General features: G+C 36.2%; 1 protein-coding gene across 1 annotated transcript in view; it reads right to left on the reverse strand.

Annotated features, from left to right (window-relative positions):
* Positions 1-27,891, reverse strand: part of SCART1 (scavenger receptor family member expressed on T cells 1) — a 40,457-nt gene that overhangs the window by 6,736 nt on the left and 5,830 nt on the right. The window contains exons 2-12 of the mRNA XM_051982358.1: positions 22,820-23,140; positions 21,710-22,006; positions 17,853-18,167; positions 12,810-13,115; positions 7,306-7,614; positions 6,916-7,230; positions 3,121-3,438; positions 2,230-2,298; positions 1,805-2,119; positions 1,531-1,566; positions 938-1,066 (exon numbers count right to left, since the gene is read on the reverse strand). Coding sequence (XP_051838318.1) covers positions 938-1,066; positions 1,531-1,566; positions 1,805-2,119; positions 2,230-2,298; positions 3,121-3,438; positions 6,916-7,230; positions 7,306-7,614; positions 12,810-13,115; positions 17,853-18,167; positions 21,710-22,006; positions 22,820-23,140 — 2,730 coding nt within the window. The remainder of the gene's footprint in view (positions 1-937; positions 1,067-1,530; positions 1,567-1,804; positions 2,120-2,229; positions 2,299-3,120; positions 3,439-6,915; positions 7,231-7,305; positions 7,615-12,809; positions 13,116-17,852; positions 18,168-21,709; positions 22,007-22,819; positions 23,141-27,891) is intronic.

Here is a 27,891-nt window from a genome sequence, read left to right on the forward strand (position 1 = left end):
GTAAGTGCTAAATAAGTGTTATTATCATTATAATTTTAAAGTACTTTGCTTATCTAAAGATACTATATATATATATATATATATATACACACACACACATACATATATTTGTTTTAGCCATTGAAAATAATAATAAATGTTTATTGATCGACTGATGCTAACTATTCGATGTAGCTGCAATTCTGCTGATCTGAGATGTATATTTAGTGTCTCCTCAGATTGTGTTCATTTAAATCTTGTTCCAACTGCCCATTGCAGTACCTAGTAAAGTTCTTAGCATATATTAAGCATAGAATAAGTACTTGTAGAACTAAATTGAACATAGTACCACACTAAAAATGGCATTGAATTACCAAAAATCTATGGCACATAGAGGACAAAGAGGATCTTTTCAAGATAAGAGAAGGTCATGCTCAACCACCCTAATAGACACAGTGAGAAACTAAGCCAAAATGGCTACTCATCCAAAAAAAAGTCACGAGAGAAGGCAGTAAATGTATACCATGTCCAGGACACTTATCAAGACACACACTGATATCCACTTATACTCAAATAATAAGCAATCCTTCTAGCCTTATTTTAAACAAATATGGTCAAGGCAAAGAAGGCTTAATAGAGGAACAAAAGAGTTAATTTATCTCCCAAATACCTATCATTGTGCAAGAAATAGAAACTATACATTCACAGACTTCTAATGCAATCATATTATTCACACGAGAAATTATCATGGGCTAACAAGGGGTAGTGAGGTCATTTTAAATGTTTCACATTCTTGATTAAAGACTTCAAGCAGTAATCCTGATATAGCAGAAGACTATTCTCACACAATATTAAAAAAAATCAGTATCCCAAATATTCCAGATGTTTTTCCATTAGAAGTTTTTTTTTTAAACTAATTGATACCCTCTAATATTATCTATGCCCTCTAATCACTTACCCTGGCAGAAGATTTTCTTGTTCCACATCTGAGCCCCGAGGAATATTAAAACAAAGCAGAGAAGTGTTCCAAGGATAAAACAAATGATCTTTAATGTATTATCTCCTTCTTGGGCTGGTGATAGGAAACCTTAAAAGGAGTAGATTCCAAAAAATCCATGAGGTAAATTTGTCTTTCCTCCTCACCCTGATAGACCTATAAATCCTGAACTCTTTTCCCACTTTCAATGAGGAAGTTAATGTTAGAAGGCTTGCTTCCTCCAGATGATTTAAGATGTTCTTGTCCTACTGGACAATTCAAAATAGTTCTCTTAGCAATACTAGATCAAATTATATGATATTCACATTTTAAAGTCATTTATGATTTTTAAAATGTCCCTCTTACCCCCCCCCACACACACACACATCACAGCCACCAATAGCAACAACCCTAAGAAGATGTGCAAATATTCTTATCTTCATTGTAAAGATGAGGTACAGGTGTTGGAGAGTTGGAGTAGGAAGTAGAATCCAGTCTTCTGGTTCATGCTCCAACATCTGCTTTAGGAACAGAACAAATAGGGAATCTAGAACTATAAAGGGGAGCAGACTCACCTCTTCCAGGCAATAGTATTGTCTTCTCTTTCCTACCTGCAAAGAGAGAGAGAAATTAAATCAAAGAAAAAAAAAAGAGTGTGGAATCATATAGAGAGCTGTTGTAGTCTCCTAAATCATGTAAACTTTGTCATTAATCATACAAGTCAAGTATTTTAACTTGCACTTTTTGTTTTAGAGTTCATTCCACAGAACCTGATTAGTGATGTCCACAGTTCCCGTGGAACAGTCTTTCTCCACCCAGCCCACACTCTGTTCGGGGCCCACCACTCACCAGAGCAATTCACAGCTGCATCTTCCTTGTGACCACAATCACTGTGTCCCCAGGGCTCTGCGAGACAGTCCCACAGAGACAGTTCAGTGCCCTTACACTTCACTTCATCCAACCAAACAGTCCCTTTCCCTGGTCCAAAAGCTGCTTCTCCTGGAGCAGATATAGCCGGGCCACAGCCCAGCTGCCGACACACAACCTCAGCATCTTCCAGGTCCCAGGAATCATCACACACTGTTCCCCAAGAGCCGGCATGCCAGACTTCTACTCGGCCAGAGCAGCTGTTCTCTCCATCTGTGACACGCAGCCTGTTTGTCCCTGAAATTGCAGCCACTAGGATTTACTGAGAGAGACAAATAGATAGGCAGACAGACCTGTCCTCTCCTTACTTACTGACACATGATAAAAGTGATGGAATAGATAGATACCTGTGCAGTCTTGGGTAGATGAACAGTTGAGCCTCTCCCCTGGACTCTCTGAAGTCTTCTTTGTCCATCCTATAGGCATCAAGAATTGGGAAATATCAGAAGAAATGATATTGCAGTATTGAAAGAATGAGCTGTTCCTGCTATGGTGGAGAATAAAATTTCTTAACTAAAATATCAAAAGTAGATTAGTATCATAGCAAACATGGGCAAAAAAAAGGTAATGCAATTTGTATTATGTATTCTGAGAACCACAGACACAGAAATATATCACCTGCAACCAAAATAAAAGGTAAATATCCTTATTGTATGTGTCGTGGTCAAACCATATTTGAAGTACTGTTCTAGTCTCCACATTTTAGAAAGAGCATTAAGAAGCTGGAGCCTGTGAGAGGTGATCAGTATACTGAGGGGACTGAAAAGCATTCTATGTGGAGATCAAAGAGATAAGGAAGAAATAATAGATGATGTCAAACATTTAAAGGCTATATTATGGCAGAGAAAACAATTTTATATTGTTTAACTTCAGAAGGTAACAGTAAGAGAATGGGTAAAAGTTTCTGAGAAGCAGGGTTTGACTCAATTGCATAAGAAAACTTTTTTTTTAACAGTTAGGATTACCCAACACTTAAGTGGGCTACAGTGGTGGATTTCGAATTTACTAGCCCTAGAGGCCTTCAAGCACAGATAAGGTGACCACTTGTCAGGAATTTGGGGAAAGGGATTCCTATTTAGGAATTGGAAAGTCAGTTCTCAGGTCCCTTTCGATTATGATTTTATGATCTATGTATGGCAGGTCAGTTTCAGCAACTTTACAGATCTACAAAGGAAATTAGAAACTGAATGGCAACCTAAGCTGCCAGCATTAGAATATAAGGATTAAGATATCAGAACCTTCGCACGTGATCCAAGCTTCATCTCCTCGGGAACATGAGTGTGGATGCCAGGATGCTGATGGGCACTGCCACAAAGAGTTAGTGTACAAGCCACGGCATTCAATTTTATCCAGCCAGTTCACTTCTGAGCCTCTGTAGGGCACTGGTTTATTCTCCAGCCAGCCCTCTTTTCCACACTTCAATTGCTTGCATATAATTTCCAGGGAGAGTTCCTTCAGGGAATTGCTACACACTCTTCCCCATGTTCCATTGTAAAAAACTTCTAACCACCCAGCACAATTATGAGTCTCACTGATCAGCCTCAAAGCAGTAAAGTCTAGAAGAAAAACATAAATCAGTCCTGTATTGTTTTGTGCCATTATAAATTCATAGAATCACATAATTAGGAAACCAGAAAGAGTTTTATTAAGAAATCCATCATCTTAAAAAAAAAAAAAAGTAGGAACAAAAGTCCAAGATCCCATCACTCACTAATGGTAATGCTAAGACCAGAATCCAAGTCTCCTGATCCCTCCAGACTGCCCAGAGCAGCAGGATTGGAGTCAGGAAGATTCCTTTCATGGGTTCAAAACTTGCCTCAGACACTTCCTAGTTGTGTGACCCTAAGCAAACCATGCAACCTTATTTGCCTCGGTTTCCTTATCTATAAAATGAGCTGGAGAAGTATATGATAAACTGCTCCAGTATCTCCTCAAAGAAAACTCCAAATAGGGTGATAAAGAGTCAGACAGCACCGAAATGACTGAACAATGCTTACCTTATTAAGGTTCAAGCTCAATGAAGAAATAAACTATAAAAGTTGCTTAGAGCCCTGATGTCAGTCTCCAAGGGAGAATTTCACAGATGACAGAGAAATACAGAGATGTCATGCTGATATTTTATGATTATCATAAAATAGCCCAGATGATAGATTACAAGCTGAAAGAAGGATTGCACTATATGGAACCCAACTATCTCCTTTTACAAGTGAAGAAGCTGAGACTTAAGAAAGTTTAGTGACTTACCCAGGATGATACAGCTGGTCAACAATAGGCAGGATTCAAACCCTGAGCTTACTGATATCACATTGAGCACTCTATCCAGTATACCATACTGCGTCTTCCCACCAAGGTCCAAGCAAAAATCCTGGCACTCTCCTACTACTTCAGTGCTTTTCTATTTCCCACCCTTAGTATTCTTAGGCATTCCTAGAATTCTTGGGAAAAATCAGTTCACTGCTCTGGGCCAAAGTACGCTCATGTATAAAATAAATAAGTTGAGGATTTGATAATCACTAATTTTGCTTCCAACTCCATCATCTTTTGAAAAGATCCAGTGGGGGCAGTTAGGTGGTGCAGTGGATAGAGCACTAGCCCTTAAGTCAGGAGGACCTGAGCTCGAATCTGACCTCAGATACTTAACACTTCCTAGCTGTGTGACCCTGGGCAATTGCCTCAGTAAAAAAAAAAAAATAAAGAAAGAAAGAAAGAAAGAAAGAAAGAAAGAAAGAAAGAAAGAAAGAAAGAAAGAAAGAAAGAAAGAAAGAAAGAAAGAAAGAAAGAAAGAAAGAAAGAAAGAAAGAAATTCAGTGACATTTTGCAATGTCTCTAAAAGTTATCTCTGGCATTCCTTTCCATATTTGCAACTCAATAAAAATTAATCTGGAAAATATAGTAGATGTTTCCTGGGCATTCTAGAGAACTCTCTAATTCTTACTTCTTTGAAATATTTCAATTTCCCCAATTCTTTGTGATTTGAAAAATGGAAGAGATGATGGTGAAGGGTGCAGAATTTGGGATCTGGAATCATAGGAACAGAGATGAAATCCTAGCCCTGTCACTGGCTTTGTAACCTCAGAAAGGTCATAACCTCTCTGTTTCAGCTGCCTCACCTGCAAAATGCCAAGTTTAGAACAAATCTGTACAAGTTCCATCTGATTCCAAATCATAATGCTAAAAATTGCTAGGATAAAATTTTAAAGATAAATCCCTCCCCTTCCACCATTCCCATCATTCCCTTCCTTCCTCAAGTATCTCTGTATGGATGAAATATGGTGTGTGTGTTTCAACTTGTCCACTCAGGACTTTATGCTTCAGTAAGCTTATGTCTCTATTTGTAACTCTCAAAAGAGTTTATTGGGTTTTGATACAATGAAATGTCCTACCAAGATTTTTCTCTTCTATGTGGTCTTTGGAAAATCCCTTAAATCCATTGGACTTCAGTATTCATATACTGAATTCATATACATATACTGAATACATAAACTGGGACTTGGACTAGATCAGGTGATCTCAACCCTTTTTGTGTCATAGGCCCATTTTTGGAATGTTAGAAGTCCCTAAACATCTCAAGAGTAATATTTTAAAATATATAATATTTCCTAGGAAGCCATTTACACTAGAATGTAATTAAGAAAGTATTTTTAAACAAATTGCCAGATTTCAAGTGAGAAAATTTTAAATTGAATAAACTCTGATCCCTTCCAGCCAATAATGTGCTTAAATTCACTTGAGAACTGATTGGTGAATGTTCAATGTGAGCACTCACACTCAGAAATCAGCAACTACAAATTAGAGTTTTATTTATTGTTTATTATCTACATTTTTAAAAGTGATGGGAAAATATCAATAACAAAAACTAAACTTAAAAGTGTATCATGTATGCATTTTCAAATTTTGGGTTTTTTGAGATCCAGCAGTTAAATATTTATTGACACACCCCTGATTCAAGACCCTAATCCTTTAATCCAATGGCTTCCATTTGGGATTCAGGCTGTGGTTTGGAAATGAAAGGTTGATTAGCAGAGTTTTCAAGTGAATATCACTTTGTGTAATTTTCTTTGAATATCTTTGAAGCTTGAATTATACATTAGGATTACTAAGATAAATAATTGCATCAAATGTGGGCTACTGAGCCACCAATCACAAGTTAAATCCCTGCCTAAAAGTGTCTGAAATGGATTACACTAAAGATTAGTGGAAAGCAGGAATTTCATCTAGTAATATATTTTTCCACAGTGCCCATATAGGAAAAACTTGCAGAATACTGTGAGTGATTTGTGAAGTAGCCATTTGCAGCAGTGAATCTGTGCTAAAACTTCTGTCCATAAGATATTTTACCTAGACCTGGGATGACCCTTAGAAGTCAATAAATCCAATTCCATCATTTTTAGACACGAAAAAACTAAAGTAGAAACAAGTTAAATGAATTGCCCAAAATCTCTCATCTACTAAGTGGGCAATTCTAGGATTTGAACTCAGGTGCTATGAATCCAAATTCAATAATCTTTCCCTTGCCTTACTCTTGGGAGTATGCTGGAAATATTCTTCTGAATATGAGCAGGTCAGAGTCAGAACCCTATGGTACGGGGTAATGAGAAGTCCTAAGGCGATAAGATCCCTAAGAGCTTTACATCAATGTCTCCATCCCTTGAGGAAAGACTACAGGAAAAGAGAAATGTGAAAGCATATTAAAAACATTTTTCAGTGTCCCCAGGAATAGTGAGAAAGAAATATTTCATTCATCTAAAGCCTCTTTGCAGGCAAATTTCTTAGGAAGATAAATAGTATGTCTAATACAAATGTTCTATCCTAAGTAAACCTGATTGATGATGGAAAACTCAATTTGAAGTAAGGTATGTTTAAGTAGTCATGTTTAAATCCTAAATTTCCCATGCTTGAGCCCCACTCCAGAGAAGTGCCCTCTACTTGTGATAATCATAACAAGGAGACCTTTTGAGTCCCTTAAAGGAGTATCTAAGAAAGAACGGGTCAGTTGAAGATTAAGTGAGCATTATCAGAGCCAAAGGCCTGACCTGAGCAGAGAACGCCAGCATCCTCCTTGTGTCTGCAGTCATGCTGGCCCCAGCCTCGGGACGGGCACTGCCAGAGTTCAGACTCATTGCCAGAGCAGCTCAGCTCATCCAGCCAGATGGGCCCAGCCCCTGCTCCATAGTGAGCAGATCCCATGGCACTGAGGGCCACACCACAGTCCAGCTGGCTGCAGACCACATTGGCGTCAGAAAGATCCCAGGAATCATCACACACTGTGCCCCAGGTGCCATTGTGGTAGATCTCCACTCGCCCTGCACAGCGGCCAGTGCCATTCACCAGGCGGATCCTTCTGCTCCCTAAGGGACAAGATCCATCATTAGGATGAAAATGAGAGACCAGGAAGGATGCTGAAGGTCTGGGTAACTTCTCACCTGAGCAGATGACACCAACATCTTGAGTGATCCCCACTGGAGCCAGGGCAGATGTGGAGATGTTACACTGGTTCAGCTGGGTCTCATTGCCTATACACTTCATGCTGCTTGAAACCACAGGGCCCACCTCTGGGCCTGAGGTAAGGGAGGTATAGACTGTCTCCACCTTTCCACATTGGAGCTGCCTACACAACACTTGAGCAGCATTAATGTCCCAATCATGACTCTGGACCGGGCCCCAAACTCCATGCAGAAAAATCTCCACTTTCCCATCACAACGGCTCTGTCCGTCCCTCAAACGGAGAGAATCTAAATCCAGGGAGAGGGGCGAAAAATGAAGCAAATATTTAAAAGAATTTCAGTTTGTTGTTTGGGTTTTAGTGGGATGGAGAAACATTCCTGGGAAATAAGAAATAAATTGACCTGTTTTGAATAAAAATACTGAGTTATTAGCATATTGCTTAGGATCATGAGAATTTTGGAATAGATGAGAACAAAACAGAGTGGAAACAATAAAGAAGAGATAAAGATTACATTGAAGGATAAGCTCCTTTGGATATTTTTTCCTTTTTTGGGTAACTCATATAGTCAGATGCAAATGAGGGAGTCTTAACTTCAATATTAATGAATTTGATTAGACAAAGACTATGATAACCAAATGCAGCTCAGTGTAATGGAAAGAGCTCCGGGCTAAGGAAATGGAGACAGAGGCAAGAAGTGGCATTCAGTCAAGAAGCTGCTTCAACAAGAAGCAGAACACATCACTCCCATAACTTACTCCAGTGAAACCCTGAAACTGACATCAGGCCAAATAATAATCAAGAAGAAGTGAAAAACTACTGTGATTTTTCCCACTCTAGAACTGCATAAAAGATCAATTGGTTGTCCACAGGAAATTGGAAAGAAGACTGCCAAAAAGTCCACTGCAGCACGAGATAACCTACAAACCCAAACAGAGACTGTCTAGGTGCCTATGTCATCTCCAAGGTTCTGTGTCCAGAAGCAAAAAGAGTAGAAGATTCCCCCAGAAAAAGTCCCACATTGAAGAATGTGGAAGTCTCAGGAAAAAGCATTAAGCAAAACCAACATAATACTACATGCCTCAGAGTCTGGACACTCAAGGTTAAGGGATTGGGAGATCTCTAATACTGCCTTAAGATGTCACATACAATGTTCTGAATTTCAAAAAACCAGAAAGACTCAATCCCGGTAGATGGAGTTCCGCATAAGAACCTAGAGAAAATTATCAGGGCCAATCCCTCATCTGAAAGTACACCAAAGGACAGAGTCTGATACCCTGGCACAAAGCCACACAATTCAGGAAACAAAGCTGGAGAGACAAATAAATCAAAGAAAATACAAACTAGTACCAGATGTAGAGATTTTCAAAAACAACAAAGCAACTACAAGCAGAAACTCAAAATAAATAACATTTTCCACAAAGACTGGATGATAACCAGAAGAATTAAGATGGAAAGAGAATAAATAACATAGTTTTTTAAAAGGAGGTAAACCATACTCAAATAGTGGACTGCTAAAAACTAAAATAGATCAAAGAGAAATCAATGACTTCATAAAGTAGCCAGAAATATTTGGACAAAAACAAAATGCTGAAAAAGAGAAGTTATAAAATATGTGATGTCACAACAACTAATATGAAAAATGTGATGATGCCAAGAAGAGGTCATTTAGGAATGCCTAGACTTCCTCAAAATCATGATTTCTTTTTAAGGTTGAACTATATTTCAAGAAATCTTTTATAAACACTGCCCAGTTTTGTTAGAACTGGTAGACAAAATAAAGATGTAAACAAGGAATTGATCATCTGCTGAAAGAAACTCACAAAGAAAAGATCATAGGAATGACATAGCCAAAATCCTGAACTCCTACCAAACACACACACACACACACACACACACACACACACACACACACACACTGTAAGTATATAGAAAGAAGTACCAAAGAACTATGGCCAGGATTATACAAGGCTTGACATCTATAAATGAAAGAAAGACTTGAAATACAATATTACAAAAGAGAGAGACTTATAATTAAGAATAAATTATCCTCTAAAGTATAATCCTATGGGAAGTAAATGGTGAATCTTTAATGGAAAAGAGAGTGTTCAAATAGTTTTGATGCAAAGACCAGAGCTGAGTAATAATTTTGAAATATAAGCATAGGAGCTGAAGAAAAATACCTAAAAAAGTAAGTATGTTTGAGTAATTTGAAACAAGCTATATAATGATACAATGCTAACATTCTAATAAAGAGAAAAGAAACAAATAATCAGAATCTTAGAGAATACCTTAGATTAATTCAGATAATTTGGAACTAGCTGAACAAATTGTGGAATATAAATGTAGCAAATATTTGTACAAATGTAGCAAAATAAAAAGGACAAAATAAAAGATTTTTATAGAATCCTATTTAATTTGAATTAGATTCCTAGGAGTGCTTGCATCTGGGTTGCAATACATTTTTCTTATCAATGTTTTAGATGAAATTTATTAAATATACATGATACAAAAGTGGGAGGAGGAATTAACAAATTGTAAGAGACACTGAGGATATTGAAAGGTCAGAATACTAGACCAAATACAATGAGATGAAATTTAATATGGTTAAAGTATTTTATTTCTAATTTTGTTGTGAAATTAATATAATTAATATAATGTGCCAATAGATTGTTGCACAGAAGTTGACAAAAACTGCTAGGAAAACTGGAAAAAAAGTTTGGCAGAAGCTAGATATAGATCAAAATTTCACATTGTATACCAGAAGTGAGGAATATCTGGTCCGCAGGCTGTATTCAGCCAGAAAAATCATTTACTAATAGGTGATGATGAGCTGAAAGATAGATAGAACAATCTCTTTCTGATAAAGTCCTATAAGTTGAGGAGATTTTGGGGGGGCCACAAATGATGTCATAAATATTGAAATGGCCTTAGCAGAAAATATGTTTCCCACCCAAGCTATATAGCAAGATAAAATAAAAATAAAGGGTGCTACTGTAAGCAAAGTAAGAGATCATGAAACAGGTTTTTTTTTTTTTTCTGTCAGATATATGGTTAAGGGAAGAATTTAAGACTAAAAAAGTTATAGTGTTACAAAATATAAAATAGATCATTTTGATTAGTAAAATTAAAAAACTTTTGCACAAATAAAACAATGTAAACAAAATTATAAGGAGAGCAGAAAACTGGGGGTAGGAGAGGTTTATAGCAAGTTATCTCTGATAAATGCCTCATTTCTCAAATATAAAGAGAGTGAGTCAAATTTATAAAAATTTAAGTCATTCCCTATTTGATAAATAGTCAAAGGATATGAACAAGTAGTTTTCAGACAAAGCAATCAAAACTCTCTATAATCATTTGGAGGAAAAAAAAACCTCTAAACCACTATTGTTCAAAGAACTGCAACTCTAAGGTTTGAGGACCATGCCTAAGTGAAGGGGCAGGCCAATTCTCTGAGAGCCTCCACAGCTGTGGATCATAACACTTGAAGAAGTTGCAAAGCAGCCTTCACTGACACAGGTGTTGCTTGTGGACTGAGAATGAAATAAATTGGAGGCAGAGGGAAGAGGAGGGAGGTCAGCCAATGCAACTGCCTCTCAATGGAGGGGTCAGAGAACAGCAACTGCCTCTCAGTCTCCTTGTGTCGTCGTCGTCGCCGTCGTCCTCATCATCATCATCATCAATCATCTCAAATGAAAAGATCCATTCTAGAGGTCTGAGTTAGACCTCCAGCAGCCACTGGCAGGTGGCTCCCATATCACAACACTAAGGTACTATCTCACACCTATCAAAGTGGCTTATAAGAAAAAAAAAAGATGGATATTGGAGGAGGTATGAGAAAACTGGGACAATAATTCACTGTTGGTATAATTATGAACTGATCCAACCATTCTGGAGAGCAATTTGGAACTATATTTAAAGGTCTATAAAACTGTGCATACACTTTGATCCAGCATAACTCTATTAAGTCGTCTGTATCCCAAAGATATAAAAAAAGAAAAGCACCCACCAACACAAATATAGCAATTATTTTGTATTAGCAAAGAAATGGAAATTGAAGGGATGTCTACCAGTTGAGGAATGACTGACATTGTGATATGATTGTGATGGAACATAATTGTTCTATAAGAAATGGCAAGTAGAATGACTTCAGAAAAACCTAGAAAGACTTACATGAACTGATATAAAGTGAAGGTTTTATACAGTAACAGCAATATTGTACAGTGAAGGTTTGTAAATGACTTAGCTATTCCCAGCCATACAATGATCCATTGTACAAAATTATTAATATGGAAATATTTTACATAACTGCACAGGTATAACGAATATTTGATTGTTTGCCATTTCGAGGAGGATGGGAGGAAGAGCAAAGATAGAATTTGGAACTCAAAATTTAAATAAAAATATTAAAAATTAGCAAGGAAAGACATGAGAATTTAAGTGAAGTAAAAACTTAAAATGACTCAACAACGTAATGGGACAAACTTTTTTTTAAAAGCCATGACCTTGGGCTACAGTCAGAGAGACCTAGCCTCCAGAAATAAAGCTATCATAATCCCACTGTACTTGGCCATTATCACTTATGTCTGGAGTGTTCAGTTCTGGGTGACACCTTTCAGAGAGCACCTTGATAAGTTGATGAGCCTAACGAGAAGGACAAACAGGATGGCAAAGATACTAAAATTTATACCATATAAGATTCAGTTGAAAAAATTAAATAAAGATTGTTAGTCTGCAGAAAAGAAGAATCAAGAGAGATATGATAGTTATTATCAATATTCAAAAAGATTGTCATATGGGGAAAGCTTTTGGATTCTTATTTTTAGTTAACAAACATTTATTAAGGATTCCCTATGTGCCAGGCACTATGCTGAAGTCTGAAAATATAAAGAAAAAAGGTAAAGAATCTCTTCCAACAAGGTCACATTCTAATAGGGAATTTTTTATGCATACATGTATGTATATGTATACATATGTCTATATTACCTCCTAGTAACACTGTATATTTTCTGCTGGTATCTAGTTGTTCTTTTTACAAGTTGTCTCCTCCTCCTTGAATGCCTGATGGCAAAGGTAGGAGCAATGGTGAAAGCATTATGGGTACAAATATAAAAGAGAAAGAAACTTCCTAACCATTAGAATTATCCCCAAAGGTGAGCTAGTGTGCTCTTCTTCCCATCCCCAAATGGCAAATGAAGGTTTATTGTAGCCAAGCTATAATGCTTCTTTCCTAAATTTTGGAGGAGATGACCAAACCAACTTTTAATCTCTTTAACAGAGAAATATTTGCCCACGGTCACAAAGATAATAAAGTAAAAAAAATCTCAACCTTGACTGCTAATCCAATACACTTTGGACCACACAATACTGTCTCTTCAGTTTCCTATAGAAGCCTATTTGTTGATCTCATTCCCTACAAAGCCTTGTCAATTTCTCCTTTCAGGAATTCCATTTATCTGTTTCTGTCTCTGCTTTGGTACTTACCTGAGCAGATGGTCCCAGCCGCATTCCCCAGGGTACACTTGGATGCCCCCAATGTGCTTGCAGGGCAGTTCCATAAATGAGCTTCTGTCCCTGTGCAGTGAAATTTATCAGGAAGGATCAAACCATCTCCTTCTCCAAAGTAGCCTCCTCCTGGAGCTGCTATGGCATGGCCACAATTGAGCTGATGGCAGAGGACAGTTGCATCTTGCAAATCCCAGTGGGTGGCACAGAGGGGGGCCCACCCTTTCTGTATCTGGAGTTCCACTCTCCCTGCACATCTATTACTGCCATTCACTAGCCTGTAGTCTGGGGAGACAAAAAGTTAGCTTTTCATGAAGGGATCCTGGTCAAACTACACCAAAGGACTCCATTTCCAGTATGATGAAATATCAATATCTATAAACCACAGAAAACTAGATCTACACTAAACAAAAATAGTACAGACATATTTCCTGTCATCTGGGTTTATAATCCAAAGACTTTACACCTTAAATATATAGGAAAGATTGTACCTATTAATCCAGTATTCCAGTCAAGACACTACAAGAGTAAAGAAATGATTATAGGAATCATCAGAGAATGATTTCTGGATTGGGGCAAATGGAACCAAATATGTTTTAAATTTTTTAATTGCTTTATTTCCAAAATACAGACGTGCCTTGATCTATGCAATAGGCATGATACTGTGAAGATAAGCATAAACTGGATTTTTGAAAACTAAAGTATATTTTAAATACATTATAGGAACAATTCTACTCAGAGGAATTTTATGGTAAATAATTCACAAAGCAAAGAATGTTCAGTAAAGCAAATAAATACCAATTTATTTGTATTGTAAATCTAAATTTCTATTTATCAAGATTTAAACATGTATCTGTATAGGTTTGGATGTTTGATGTAATACAGCTTGAGAAGTCAATATAGGAAATGATAGGGGAGAAAACTCTGTAGACTCAGAGATAGGAAAATCTGTGTAGGTATTTTTATGGCCTTAGAGGAATAGAATACCATTCCTAAACTTGTATCTCTAAGACATACAGTAGTTGGATCACTATGGATTCTACTCATTCTTCTTTTCTAATATGGATAGTGGGGAAAAGGGAAGAGAAGGGAAAGAAGAAGGAGGGAAAAGAGGAAGAGAAGGAAAAGGAAGAAGAACAAGAACAAGAAAACAGTAGGAGGAAGAGGAGGAAAAAAAGAAAGTGTAAGAGAAACAGAGACGGCCACAGAAATGTGATGATAAAGGAAATAATCCCATCTTTCCAGAGTTGTAGTAAGTGAACATGTAAGATATTCAAAGCCTTGATATTAGCAATCAGGCATGAGAAATAAAAGGAATTTACTCATCCTATCCTAAATATCAAGTAAGCCCTAGTGGATTTCTTGATGAATGGAAAGTTGTCCAAACAAAAGAATTGGACCTTTGTTGTGCCAAGCAGTCTGATTGTGAACTAGATTAATAAAGAATTTTAAAATATACTGTTTAGCCCTAGGTATATTTTAAATTATGCAGTAACACAGGTGGCAAAGTGCATAGAACAATAGAACTAGGGTTAAGAAGCTTTGAATTCAAATCCTAGCTTCAAAATACTTACCATCTGTGTGACACTGAGCAAGTTACTTAATACTGTCTGTTTCAAGTTCCTCATTTATAAAATAGAGGTAATGGTTGTGAGAACAAAATGAGATATTGTTATTCCTCTCCCATTGAAGTAGTTAGAAGTAGCACATCTGGAATCTGGAAAATCTGCATTAAAATTTTTGGCCCTCTCTTCATGGCAGAGAAGAAATCTAATTTTGTTTTTTGTTTTATGGCATGTTTACAGTACATTATTGCAAATTTTGTTAAGTATTTAGCCAAAGTTAAGTAAAAATACTCTTTGAAAAAGAAATTTTAAAATACAAAATTAATAATAAAATTACAGGTACATTGAAGGAAGAAGAGGAGAAGAATGCACAGAAGAACTACATCCACAGCAGTATAAGGTAGGAGTGTATGTACCTTCAGATTGGTGGTAATTCTTACGCTGAGCTAAAATACATCAAAACTTCAATGTGGAAAGGGATTAACTGTATTTGTAAATAGTTTTACAAAATGAAGCTCTATGCAACGTTACCTAAAAGAAGACAGAAAAGGCAAAAGAAAAAAATACCAACATATTTCTGTTCTAATATATGGATATGTACACACACATATTTATTTGTAAATTTTAAAAGCAAGAGATTCTGATTTGCTTCTATTCTTTAATCCATGGATCAATTGAACAAGGAGACAGAAAATTTTGACAAATCTCTTTATAAATGCTAGTATTTATTATTTATTTAAATAATTATTTATTAGCTAGCATTTCTTATTACTTCTAATGCTATTGCCTAGAGCTATTGGTAAGAAAGAAATTGGTGTTCTTAATAAAATCTTGGAAATGGATATACAAACACTCTGCTCAGATCTGTACTCAAAAGAAAAAGATGAAATTGCACTTAAATCTATGAATCTCTCTCCTTAGAATATGAACCTTAGAAAGCTAGGGAATGTCTTTACCTATTTTTACATCCCAAGGACCTAGTAAAATACCAAGATGAGAAACAACTTAATAAATGCTTTTTTTTTTATTAATTTGATTGTTTTGATTCTTTGAACTTACTTGCAAAGCCATTTCATTCACCCAACAATTATATCCAATGAATATTTCTGAAATTTCTAAAATGTGAGAAGTGTACTTAATTAGTTTCTGTTCAGTGGACACCCACTCCACAGAAGGCATTGCAAATATACTAGGGGAGTTTGGATCTAAGATTCCATCAGAAGGAACAGTTCAGCTTCCTTCAGAAAGTGTGGTGTTCTTGTTCTTCTTTAAAATAATGGTTCTCTCTGGAAGCGGGTTTCTCGGGGAGGTTTTCTGGAGGCAGCCTTAGATCCAGTTGAAAGTAATAATCACCTCAAAATGCAGCCAGGTGATAAAATGCAAATGTTTATTTTCTCCTTCCAAAATAGCCCGGTTACTTTTTAATACTGGCCTATCTCTCTCCTTGGTTCTAAGTGCTCTTGCAGCTTTATCCTTTGCTTCTGCCTCTGCTTTCTTCAGCCTCCAGCCAGCACAAAGGTGAATCTGTCTTGGCTCTGAGAGAGGGCTTCTGGCTGAACTCACTTGACTCTCCCTTCTCAATATAATTCAGCTGAACTCCCAGAGAGAGCCTCTATCTGCTTCTTATATATGATCTCCTCTGAAAGAGTAGGATTATGGATTTCTCCAGAGTGCTCTCTGGCCCTAAGAGCTTCAAGGGAGGTGTGAATTCCGATATCTCATACTAAACCCTGAAATCTCCCAAACATATGAACTCCAATGAGTACTTAAATACATTAGTGAGCTAGAGGATTTGCTAAGTACCATGCTAAATTAGCACTTTGTAAGGATTCCAACAAGAAAGTACGTACATCTTCACCTTATGTATAGTCATCATCTCCCAACACTCTGAAAAGTTAAGGTAGAGATTCTTAAACTTTTTCCACTCAGAAATTTTTCTCTGGAGAATTTTTTTATGACCCCAAATATATAGGTACATAAAATAAATGTACAAATCAAATATTTACTAACAATGTCATAATTTCATGAACCCCATATTCAATTGCAAGACCCTCCCATATGGGGTAATAACCCAGAGTTTAAGAATCTGGGGGTTAAGTGATTAATTCGTGATCATTCTACATTATGTCAGAGTCAAAACTTGAAATCGTCTTCTGATTCTAAGGCAACTTCTCACTTGCTTAATTAGTTATTTTATGCTTAGTTATTAGACTTTGCAAGCTATTGTACGAGAATGTGAGAAATTAATTTTTCCCTCTTGTATTTAGTAACTAATTATTGAATCATGATCAAAGTTTTTTCCCCTTTTCTATTTGCTCATCCAGAAACCAACCTGTGTGGAAAATATCCCTTAAAGATTTATCCGGGATAAGATCCAGTGAGACATCAAATAAAATTCTAAGTTTGGGTTAATTCCTACTCATTGTGTTTGCTCATTCAGGCCTGGGGGAGTATTGATTAAAGGATTGTCAAGTAAGTGATATGGAAATTGATATCTCTTTAATCAAGATTTGGGGGACTCAAGTCAAGTACCCCAAGACCTTCATTATCTGCTACCCTTCAGGAACTACTCTTTGAAAGGCATATAAACTGTGAGCCCATCTCCATGAGGAGTCTGGTCTAAGAGAGACAGCCAAATAATCATCCTTTTATTAACCAACTTTAATGAAAGACTTCAGTACTTTTTCCCCTCAGTATCTGTTCAAACTTTCTCTGTTTTCAAGGAAAATGAACTAATATATTTTTCATTTGCCTTAATAATAGTTATGTAGTTCTTCAAAAGATGAAGGCAAAGACAAAAGAACATGGCTATTATGGATCTGATTCTAATTAACAAAAGCAAATTAGCTATGTTCAGTGAATTCAAGTTGCCAAGTTTAGATGAACTTGGTGGTGCTCTAATTAATTGTTGGGAAGTTTCACAAAATGATTAAATTACCCCAAAACTATCTTTTTGGAGCCTTTTTAATCACCACAGTTCAAACAGCAGGAGGCAGCATCAATCCTCAGTACTTAAAGCAAAGCCCTACACAGAAGTCATGTTGCATAATGAATAATAACATTTCTATAGTGCTTATATGATTAGTTTTTATAGTTAGCATTCAGCTAGCATTGAAGGGTTGCAGGATACTTTCTGTTATCTCATTTGATCTTCACAATAATTCCTAGAGGTAAGTGTTTATTATCATTTTCCCTTTACAAATAAGGGAACTGAGGTTCTGACAAGTAATTGACTTCCCTAAAGCTGCATAGATAGGAAATGTATGAAGCAGGATTTGAATTGGGATCTTTGAGACTTCAAGCACCACACACTGCTCGCTATACCACCCAATGCCAATTAACCGGCATACTAAAGAAGTTGGTGAAGGTGACAAAGGGCACAGAAAAGTCAATAACAATACAGATACAAAGAGCGGTGCAGGAACACACGGTGTAAAAAGCGGGAGTGTCATCTCACCTGAGCACCTGATCCCAGCATCCTGACTGTGTAGGCACAGCTCCTTCTGTGGCGACCCCCGAGGGCAGTGAAACAGCAGAGACTCGTTCCCTACACACTGGAAAACTTCCCTCCACACTGGGCCGGAGCCCGCTCCGAAGCGCGCTCCTCCGGGGATGGAAGCGGCTACTCCACACCTTAATTCCCGGCAGACCACGTGGGCTGTCTGAAGGTCAAGATCCGAATCACAGACTGTGCCCCACGTCAGGCCTCGTCTCACCTCCAGGCGCCCAGCACAGGGATGTTCACCTCCAACGAGACGGACTTCTGTGTGCTCTGGATAGAGAAGCAGCTCATTAATAAGGAAAGCAACCTGCCTCGCACTTATTTCTAAGTGTTTTTCCTTCCTCAGCCATACTTTATTTAGGAGGTGATGTAATCAATTATTGAGTGCAGGTTCTGGAGTCAGGAAGAGGATTATAAATCTAGCTTCATACATCATTTGAATGTGAGATCGTGGGAAAGTCATTTAACCTTATTTGCCTTGGTTTCCTCAATTGTAAGATGAAGATAACAGGTGGCAGAGTTGTTGGGAGGAGTAAATGAGATATTTGTTTAAAAGAGGGAAAAAAGCTCTTAGCACAGCCTGGAACATAGGAACTACTATAGAAATCCTTGTTTTCCTCCCTCTTTCCGTTCAATTTAGCAAACATCTGTGTTCCTGATATGTGCAAACATCTATTATGTACCTGATATGTGGGAATACAGAGATTTTTTTTTCTAAGAGTGTCATTCAGCATTATATACTCTAAAAAGACAATAAAGCTTGTACTCAACATATAAAAGAAAATAGAATGCTAGATGGAGAAAGATGAGATGCAAAGTGCCCCAGGGAAATGTGAGGATGGCAGAATTTCTTTAACTTTTTACTGTTCCTTCTTCCAAATGTATCAATTAACAAACGAACAATTTAGAAAAAGGTGACAAAAATATTGTGTTGACAGAAACTTCTATTGTTGAAATTATTGTTGAAATTATGGGGACTACTTGAAAAAAAAAATAATGATCTCAACCCCGTAGGAGGTAATGATCATCTTCTAATACTTGAAGAAGAGGGAAGGGGGAAGGGATTTATTTAGTATTTGGTCCCAGGCAGCAGAATGAGAAGCAGGGAGTGGAAGATGAAGAAAATGTTCCTCAGCTGGATGGAAAGAGAAACATCCCAACAATTAATTAGAGTAAGACCAAGTTTAACTGATCTTGGTAACTTGAACCCACTGAACATAGCTAATTTGCTTTTGTTGATTAGAATCAAATCCATAAAAATCATTTCCTTTTGTCATTGTCTCCATCTTTTGAAGAACTAAATAACTAGCATTAAGACAAATGAAGAAGTTGATACCATAAAATATTTGGGAATCTACCAAAGGAAAGTCAGGAATTATATGAGCAAAATTATAAAAAAGTCTCCACACAAATAAAGTCAGACTTAAATAATTGGAAAAATATTAAGTGCTCTTGGATCGGCCGAGCAAACATAATAAAGATGACAATACTCCCTAAACTAATCTATTTATTTAGTGCTATACCAATCAGACTTCCAAGAAAATATTTTATTGATCTAGAAAAAATAACAACAAAATTCATATGGAACAATAAAAAGTCGAGAATCTCAAGGGAATTAATGAAAAAAAAAATCAAATGAAGGTGGCCTAGCTGTATCTGATCTAAAATTATATTATAAAGCAGCAGTCACCAAAACCATTTGGTATTGGCTAAGAAATAGATTAGTGGATCAGTGGAAAAGGCTAGGTTCACAAGACAGAATAGTCAACTATAGCAATCTAGTGTTTGACAAACCCAAAGCTCCTAACTTCTGGGAAAAGAATTCATTATTTGATAAAAACTGCTGGGATAATTGGAAATTAGTATGGCAGAAATTAGGCATGGACCCACACTTAACACCATATACCAAGATAAGATCAAAATGGGTCTATGACTTAGGCATAAAGAACGAGATTATAAATAAATTAGAGGAACATAGAATAGTTTATCTCTCAGACTTGTGGAGGAGAAAGAAATTTGTGACCAAAGATGAACTAGAGACCATTACTGATCACAAAATAGAAAATTTTGATTACATCAAATTAAAAGGCCTTTGTACAAATAAAACTAATGCAAACAAGATTAGAAGGGAAGCAACAAACTGGGAAAACATTTTCACGTTAAAGGTTCTGATAAAGGCCTCATTTCCAAAATATATAGAGAACTGACTCAAATTTATAAGAAATCAAGCCATTCTCCAATGGATAAATGGTCAAAGGATATGAACAGACAATTTTCAGAGGATGAAATTGAAACTATTACCACTCACATGAAAGAGTGTTCCAAATCATTATTGATCAGAGAAATGCAAATTAAGACAACTCTGAGATACCACTACACACCTGTCAGATTGGCTAAGATGACAGGAAAAAATAATGATGAATGTTGGAGGGGATGTGGGAAAACTGGGACACTAATGCATTGTTGGTGGAGTTGTGAATGAATCCAACCATTCTGGAGAGCAATCTGGAATTATGCCCAAAAAATTATCAAATTGTGCATACCCTTTGATCCAGCAGTGTTTCTATTGGGCTTATATCCCAAAGAAATACTAAAGAAGGGAAAGGGACCTGTATGTGCCAAAATGTTTGTAGCAGCCCTGTTTGTAGTGGCTAGAAACTGGAAAATGAATGGATGCCCATCAATTGGAGAATGGCTGGGTAAATTGTGGTATATGAATGTTATGGAATATTATTGTTCTGTAAGAAATGACCAGCAGGATGAATACAGAGAGGACTGGCGAGACTTACATGAACTTATGCTAAGTGAAATGAGCAGAACCAGGAGATCATTATACACTTCCACAACGATATTGTATGAGGACATATTTTGATGGAAGGGGATTTCTTTGACAAAGAGACCTGAGTTTCAATTGATAAATGACGGACAAAAGCAGCTACACCCAAAGAAAGAACACTGGGAAACGAATGTGAACTATATGCATTTTTGTTTTTCTTCCCGGGTTATTTATACCTTCTGAATCCAATTCTCCCTATGCAACAAGAGAACTGTTCAGTTCTGCAAACATATATTGTATCTAGGATATACTGCAACATATCCAACATATAAAGGACTGCTTGCCATCTAGGGGAGGGGGTGGAGGGAGGGAGGGAGGGAAAAAAAATCGGAACAGAAACGAGTGTCAATATAAAGTAATTATTAAATAAAAATTAAATTTAAAAAAAAAAGAAAAGAAAAAAAAGATTAAAAAAAAAGACAAATGAAGAAATGTATATTTCATCTGCCTTGAGAAGAAAGTTTGAACATATTGAGAAAAAAAAATGAAGTCTTTCATCAGTGTGTGAAAATCATGCTTCCAGTGGGCCAAATTGCAATCTGAATATGCATCTATTTTCATTTTTTCTGTCCAGTGGTCTGCAGTGCACTTTGTGACTTTCCTATATTCTCTCCACTGATCCTCACCCAAATATATCATCATGTTTCCCTTGATTAGGTTCATATATTTCCTAACAAAACTGTCATCTTGACCTTTGTTTTACCAGTGAACTTGACTCTGGAAGAGAAAATGAGGCTCCCTCATTTAAAGCTAATTCACAGACAAGTCAAGATATCTTTCTCATGATATTATTGGTCCTCTTTGCAAATAAAAAACAAACATTTCCTAACATGAATATATGATTTTAATATAAAAGGTTATTCTATTATTCCTTGTCTTTTGATCTTTTATTCTTAAATGACATACTCTACTAGAACCATATTCCATAATGATGGGAGAAGAAAAAAAATCACTGAGAATAACAGGTTGAATTTACCTGCACAAATGACTTCATCATCCAGCTGGAGGGAGCAGCCACTCCGGAACTTATTGTTCAACCTACAGTTTCGAATTGTTGGCTCTGTCCCTTTACAAGTCATGTATTTCTGACTATCACCCAAACCTTTTCTGGGAGCTTGGACAGCCGGGCCACATCTCAGCTCCTGGCAAAACACAGTTGCCTCTTCCATATGGAGGCCACACAATCTGTCTATGCCCTTCTCATTTCTTATCTCAGGAAGCCCAGCACAGGGACTGTTTCCCTTCAGTAGTCTGATTTCCCGAAAAGTTCCATCTGTAAAAGTACCAGTCCAAATAAGAGAAAGCAGACAACACAGAGCAACAATTTAGTTCAAAATCATGATCTTATATAAATATTTTGGGATTCTGCATTTACCTGCTTTGATCAACCAAAGAGGAACCCAATTGTTACAGAACATCTCATGCTAACATCTTAGCTAACATCTTTAGCATATATCTAAATGGTTACAATTGGAATGTTATATATAAACTCTGAAGAGAATCTAATCAAGCGGTCCAATAATATGTCACTTTTAAGCAATGAGTGATGCTGGTTCATCCCAAATTGCACTGTGAAAATTGACTACTGTGGTTTCTATTTTTGTGTTTTTGTGGGAGGGAGGAAATGAAGGGCTTCATGGTAAAAATTTAATTAAAAGGGTTTCAAAGGTCATCACCTGACTCATTTATTTGTTCATTACTGTCTTCATTTATTTATCCATTCAAAAAATATTTGTTCGGTACAAGTACCTCATTCCTATCACATGACCTCTACTGGTTCAATCTTATGGTTTCTGAACCTACTATTTTCATTCCCATTCTTACTCCTACTTTAATCTGGGGATCAAGGGAAGGGATGATTGAGTCTGATTGATGAACAAGTGCATCTTAGAGCTTTCAGTTTCATTTTCTTTAGGATGAGTACTCATCGGATTTTCCCATGTGCCACAATTAAGTGGCAACAATATCTCAGTAATAGATATATAAATAGATTATAAACAGTTAGAAAGATAGATAACTCAAAAACAATTAATTTAATTCTTCACTCAAGGAGGTTTTCCTAAAAAAAATGAATAACATGACTTACTTGAACAAAGAACTACGACAACCCATTCGTAGGAACAATTTTTCTGACTCCATTCCCCAAGATCACATTCCCAGAAAGTTGACTCATTGCCTTTACAGGATACTCCATGGAGCCATGGCTGAAGACTCTCTCCAGGCAAGGGAACATATTTGGGAGCACCAATTGCTCTTCCACAGCCCAGCTGCCGACAGATCACAGAAGCCTCTGCCAATGTCCAGACTTCATTACACACAAAACCCCAGGATTCTTGGTGTTTAACCAACACTACTCCATCACAGGGATTTGGTCTGAATGCCAGTTTCAGTTCCATCACAGCTTCTCCTTTTTGAAATAAACATACATTAAGTAGGATGGAGTATCCATACCATGAAAAATTTGATATAAAATCATTTTTTTCTGTAATCTCCTCTTTGATGTTACAAATTATAATATTTCTGTTAAAATAGAATCATGTCCTTAAGAAAGCATCACTCTTCACAGGGTTGGGGGGGGGAGGATGAAAAAACAAAGAAAGAGAATTGAACCTATTATCAAAAGACCAGAATTCTGTCACTTATCAACTGTCTAACTTAAGAGTCACAGCTTCTCCAAACCTGTTAGCAAATCTGTAAACATGAATTCCTAGCTGGTGCAAAGTTGGGGTTAGAGGTGGTAGGAGTCAGTCACTTTCTATTCTTCCTTCTTTAAGCCAAATAGAAAAAAAAAATGAAAAGCAAAAAAAATTACAAAGAAGAAAAATAATCAAAATTAAGATCACTAATGCAAAAAAATAAAAATACTATGGAGTGAGACAACTGAAGCATCACTTACAATGCAGAAAGAATGTAAGATATTCAAACACACTTTTAAATGGATGAAAGAGGCATTAAATAATTTTACCAATGTTTGATGATGTCCAAAGATACTGAGAATAAAAGTGCATATAGATTTTTTAAAGTCAGGTGTGGAAATGAAGCTAGAATTTAAAGATACTAGAAAGATCCAGAAAATGAATTAAGGGGGAAATGACCATTATGGAGAAATATTGGTTTTGGTCAAAAATTATTTCATGGCATACTTTGTGCAAGGCCATTTGGCTTCCACCCTCATGAAAATTATTGGGCCACATTTTATTTCTTTTACTTTGTGCAGAGTCTCTCAAATCTTTACAGTTTCTACATTATAAGCCTGATCAACTGGTTGTCATTCTAGTATGTTTTTTGAATAATAATGTTAGTGACAGGGTGAAATTTTACAAATTACTGCCATGATTTTTAGCAGAGTTGATTACTGAGCATGTGTCAGTGATCTTTGAAAAATCATTAAGAACAATATGCATCACAATACTTGAGATGGGCAAATGCTACTTTGTATTTCAAAAAAGGGAATAAAGTAAAAATTTTAGATGCTAGACCAATGAACTGGCAATTCAATTCAATTCCTGGCAAAGTTCTAGATTATATTACTAAAAGGATATTTCACAATCATTTCGAAAGGATATAGTAGTCATCAAAAGTCAATATGAGAATATAAAGAACAGACAGTTTTGAAATGAAAAGATTCAAGTTACCAACAATCATATGAAAAATGTTCTAAATGACCGATAATTGGAAAATTTTGAAATAAAGCAACTACAAGGTTCTATTTTAATCCAAAGATAATAAGAGAATGACAAATACTGTGAGGGGCTTATAGGAAAACAAGCACATTGTCAATGAAACTGTGAATTGATTCAACCATTGCAGAAAGCAATTTTAAATAGTTTCAGAAAGTTTTAAATTTTGGAAAGAATTAGGAAGACCTCTGTGAAATGAGGCAGAACAAAATGAGCAGTCTTAGGAAAACAATTTATATGATAACATTACAGAAACAAAAAACTTTTAAAGGTCATAGCAATGCAATGATAAAGCAGCAATCCAAAAGAATGACAATGAAAATGCTACTCATTTCTAGATCCAGAGTGGGGAGTTTTAAATACAGAAAGAGATCGATATATTCAGACATATATATTCAAAATGTGAGAATTTGTTTTGCAGGACCATAAACTTTGTATTGAAAGTTTGTTTGTTCAAGAGAACTGTTCGGTTCTGCAAACATATATTGTATCTAGGATATACTGCAACATATCCAACATATAAAGGACTGCTTGCCATCTAGGGGAGGGGATGGAGGAAGGGAGGGGAAAAAAATCGGAACAGAAACGAGTGCAAGGGATAATGTTGTAAAAAAAAAAAAATTACCCTGGCATGGATTCTGTCAATATAAAGTAATTATTAAATAAAAATTAAAAAAAAAAAGAAAAGAAAAAAAAAAGAGTTTGTTTGTTTAGTGGTAGAATAGAGAATGTAGCAGGAGAAACATTAACTTAAAAGTATCCATGTGTGTCTGAAATATGCATATTATATAACATATAACTATGAATTTATGTGTTAAGATTTTTTTACTCATTTAATACAAGTCTGGAGAAGACTATGAGCTTTTTTTCAAGATAATGTTTTTAAAATTACAAATATTTAAAAAAAACAAGTTCACAGACCCCAAGTTGAGAATACTTATAGCAAACAAAATGTCAATTAAACTGCTCATCCCACAATATTTCTTCCATGAATGTCAAATTTAGCCATATTTTTAATTAAAGCTTTTTTATTTTCAAAACATGCATGGATAGTTTTCAACATTCATTCTTGAAAAAACTTCTGTACCAATTTTTTTTCTGACATCCCCTACATGGTAATGTAAATCCAATATATGTCAAACGTGTGCAATTCTTCTATCATATTTCCACAATTATCATGTTGTACAAGAAAAATCAGACCAAAAGGGGAAAAATATGAAAAAAATGCAAGCAAACAACAAAAAAGTAAAAAGATTATATTATGATTCACAATCAATCCCCACAGTCTTCTGTGTGGTGCAGATAGCTTTCTCCATCACAAGAACATTGGAAAGGGCCTGAATCATCTCACTGATGAAAAAAGCCACATCTATCAGAACTGATCATAGTATAAACTTGTTGCTGTGTACAATGTTCTCTTGGATCTACTCATTTCACTTAGCATCACTTCATGTAAGTCTCTCCAGGCCTCTCTGAAATCATCCTACTGATCATTTCTTATAGAATAATAATATTCCATAACATTCATGTACTATAACTTATTCAGCCATTCTCCAACTGTTGGGTATCCACTCACTTTCCAGTTACTAGCCACTACAAAAAGAGCTGCTTTTTGCACATGTGGATCCTTTTTCTTTTTTATGATTTCCTTGGCTTACAGATCCTATAGAGGCACTGCTGGATCAAAGGGTATGCACTATTTGTTAGTCCTTTGGACACAGTTCTATACTATTCTCCAGAATAGTTGGATAAGTTACAACTCTGCCAACAATGTATTGGTGTCCCCTTTCCCCAAATGCTCTCCAACTTTCATCATTACTTATCCTGTCATTTTAGCCAATTTGAGAGGTGTGTAGTGGTATCTCAGAATTGTCTTAATTTGCATTTCTCCAATAGTAGTGATTTAGAGCATTTTCTTCTTATGACTAGAAATGGTTTTAATTTTTTCATCTGAAAATTTTCTATTCAAATCATTTATCAATTGAAGAGTAGCTTGTATTCTTATAAATTTGAGTCAATTCTCTATATAGTTTAGAAATGAGGCCTTTATCAGAATGCTTAGATGTAAAAGTATTTTCCCAGTTTTCTACTTCCCTTATAAACTTTCTGCATCGATTTTCTTTGCACAAAAATGTTTTCACTTATTATAATCAAAATTATCTATTTTCATACAATATTTTTAAAAGACATAAAAATAGAAGTAATTTACTTTCGTGATATTTTGATTAGTAATTGGAAGTGAGGCATAATGCACAGTAATATATGCTCACTATAATTGTAAAACCTCACCACTATCAAAGAGCAAGTCTAACTCAGAGTACTAAAGAAAATGTGTACCATGTGTATGGTGAAGGTAAGGTCTGCCTTAGCTCCATCCAGACTTTAGCAAAATCCAGACCCTAGGTCCAGGCCAGACTAGGAAAGAGATTGAAGGAGACCAAGTTAGATTCCTGCATATGAGGACAGAACAAAATGATGAAAATCATCAAACCTCAGGCTCCAGGATATTGTGGTCATCCTTCTAAAAGAGAGCAAAAAACCACATGAGAACTCCCCTAATATTCTGTCAAATTTAGCATACTTCTTTCCTAGAGCTGAAAATACCCATTAGATAGCAAGAGAAAGAGATAAGCTAGAAATGTCATCTATTCAAAAAACTGCTACCCTGTTTGATTTGTCTTTCTACCCTTTTATACTGTGACCCCATTGCCCCCTCCTCCTCCCTCTACTATGAAGTCATCTTCTGCCTTCTTGACTTATTCTGCTATTCCTGTGACTTGGTTTGTTCATCTTTTGACCTCATCTTCTCTGCCTGTAACTCAATCTCTTCCTGTCCTCCTCTTATATTTTCTTCCTGTCCTTTCAGCTCCCAGATTCATTCATTTACTTATTTAGATTTCTTTGGACTAGATGAAAGAGGAGATTCTTTACTTCAGTTGCTAGCTAGCCTTAATCACTAAATGAGTGCAACCTAAGTCAAATAAAGACCTTAGCTTAAAAAGGCCAAGGTCTCCCATTGCATCCAGGGTCATCTCCAGTTGTCCTGATCTATATCTTGCCCCAGAGATAGCTCTGGAGGGAAAGTGAGGCAGGTGACCTCGCACCCTCACTTAAATCTAATTCTTGTCACATCATGGCATCACCTCCTTGGTGTCGTGGTATGAACTTATTCCTTCCAATTAGATGGAGAAATATCAGGCATTACTATGTGTCCTGCCATTGCCTCCTAAATCAAACCTTTTCATCTGATTTGTATTTGCATTCTGCGATGTACTGTCATAATGATCTGACCTGGGAATCCATGGGTCTTTCCATCTGTCCTACAATTACCAAGTAAAGTCTCTTTTCATGTGTTTTCTCTTCTAATCATGTGAAATCCTTGAATGTAAGAATCATGATTAAAGTGAGTATATGTTGCCCTGCTTCCTCACTTGCTGTGAATAATCAGATCATCAAAGAAAATTGCTTCTGTTTTTAT

This window comes from Antechinus flavipes, chromosome 2 (assembly GCF_016432865.1).
Source record: "Antechinus flavipes isolate AdamAnt ecotype Samford, QLD, Australia chromosome 2, AdamAnt_v2, whole genome shotgun sequence".
NCBI lineage: Eukaryota > Metazoa > Chordata > Mammalia > Dasyuromorphia > Dasyuridae > Antechinus > Antechinus flavipes.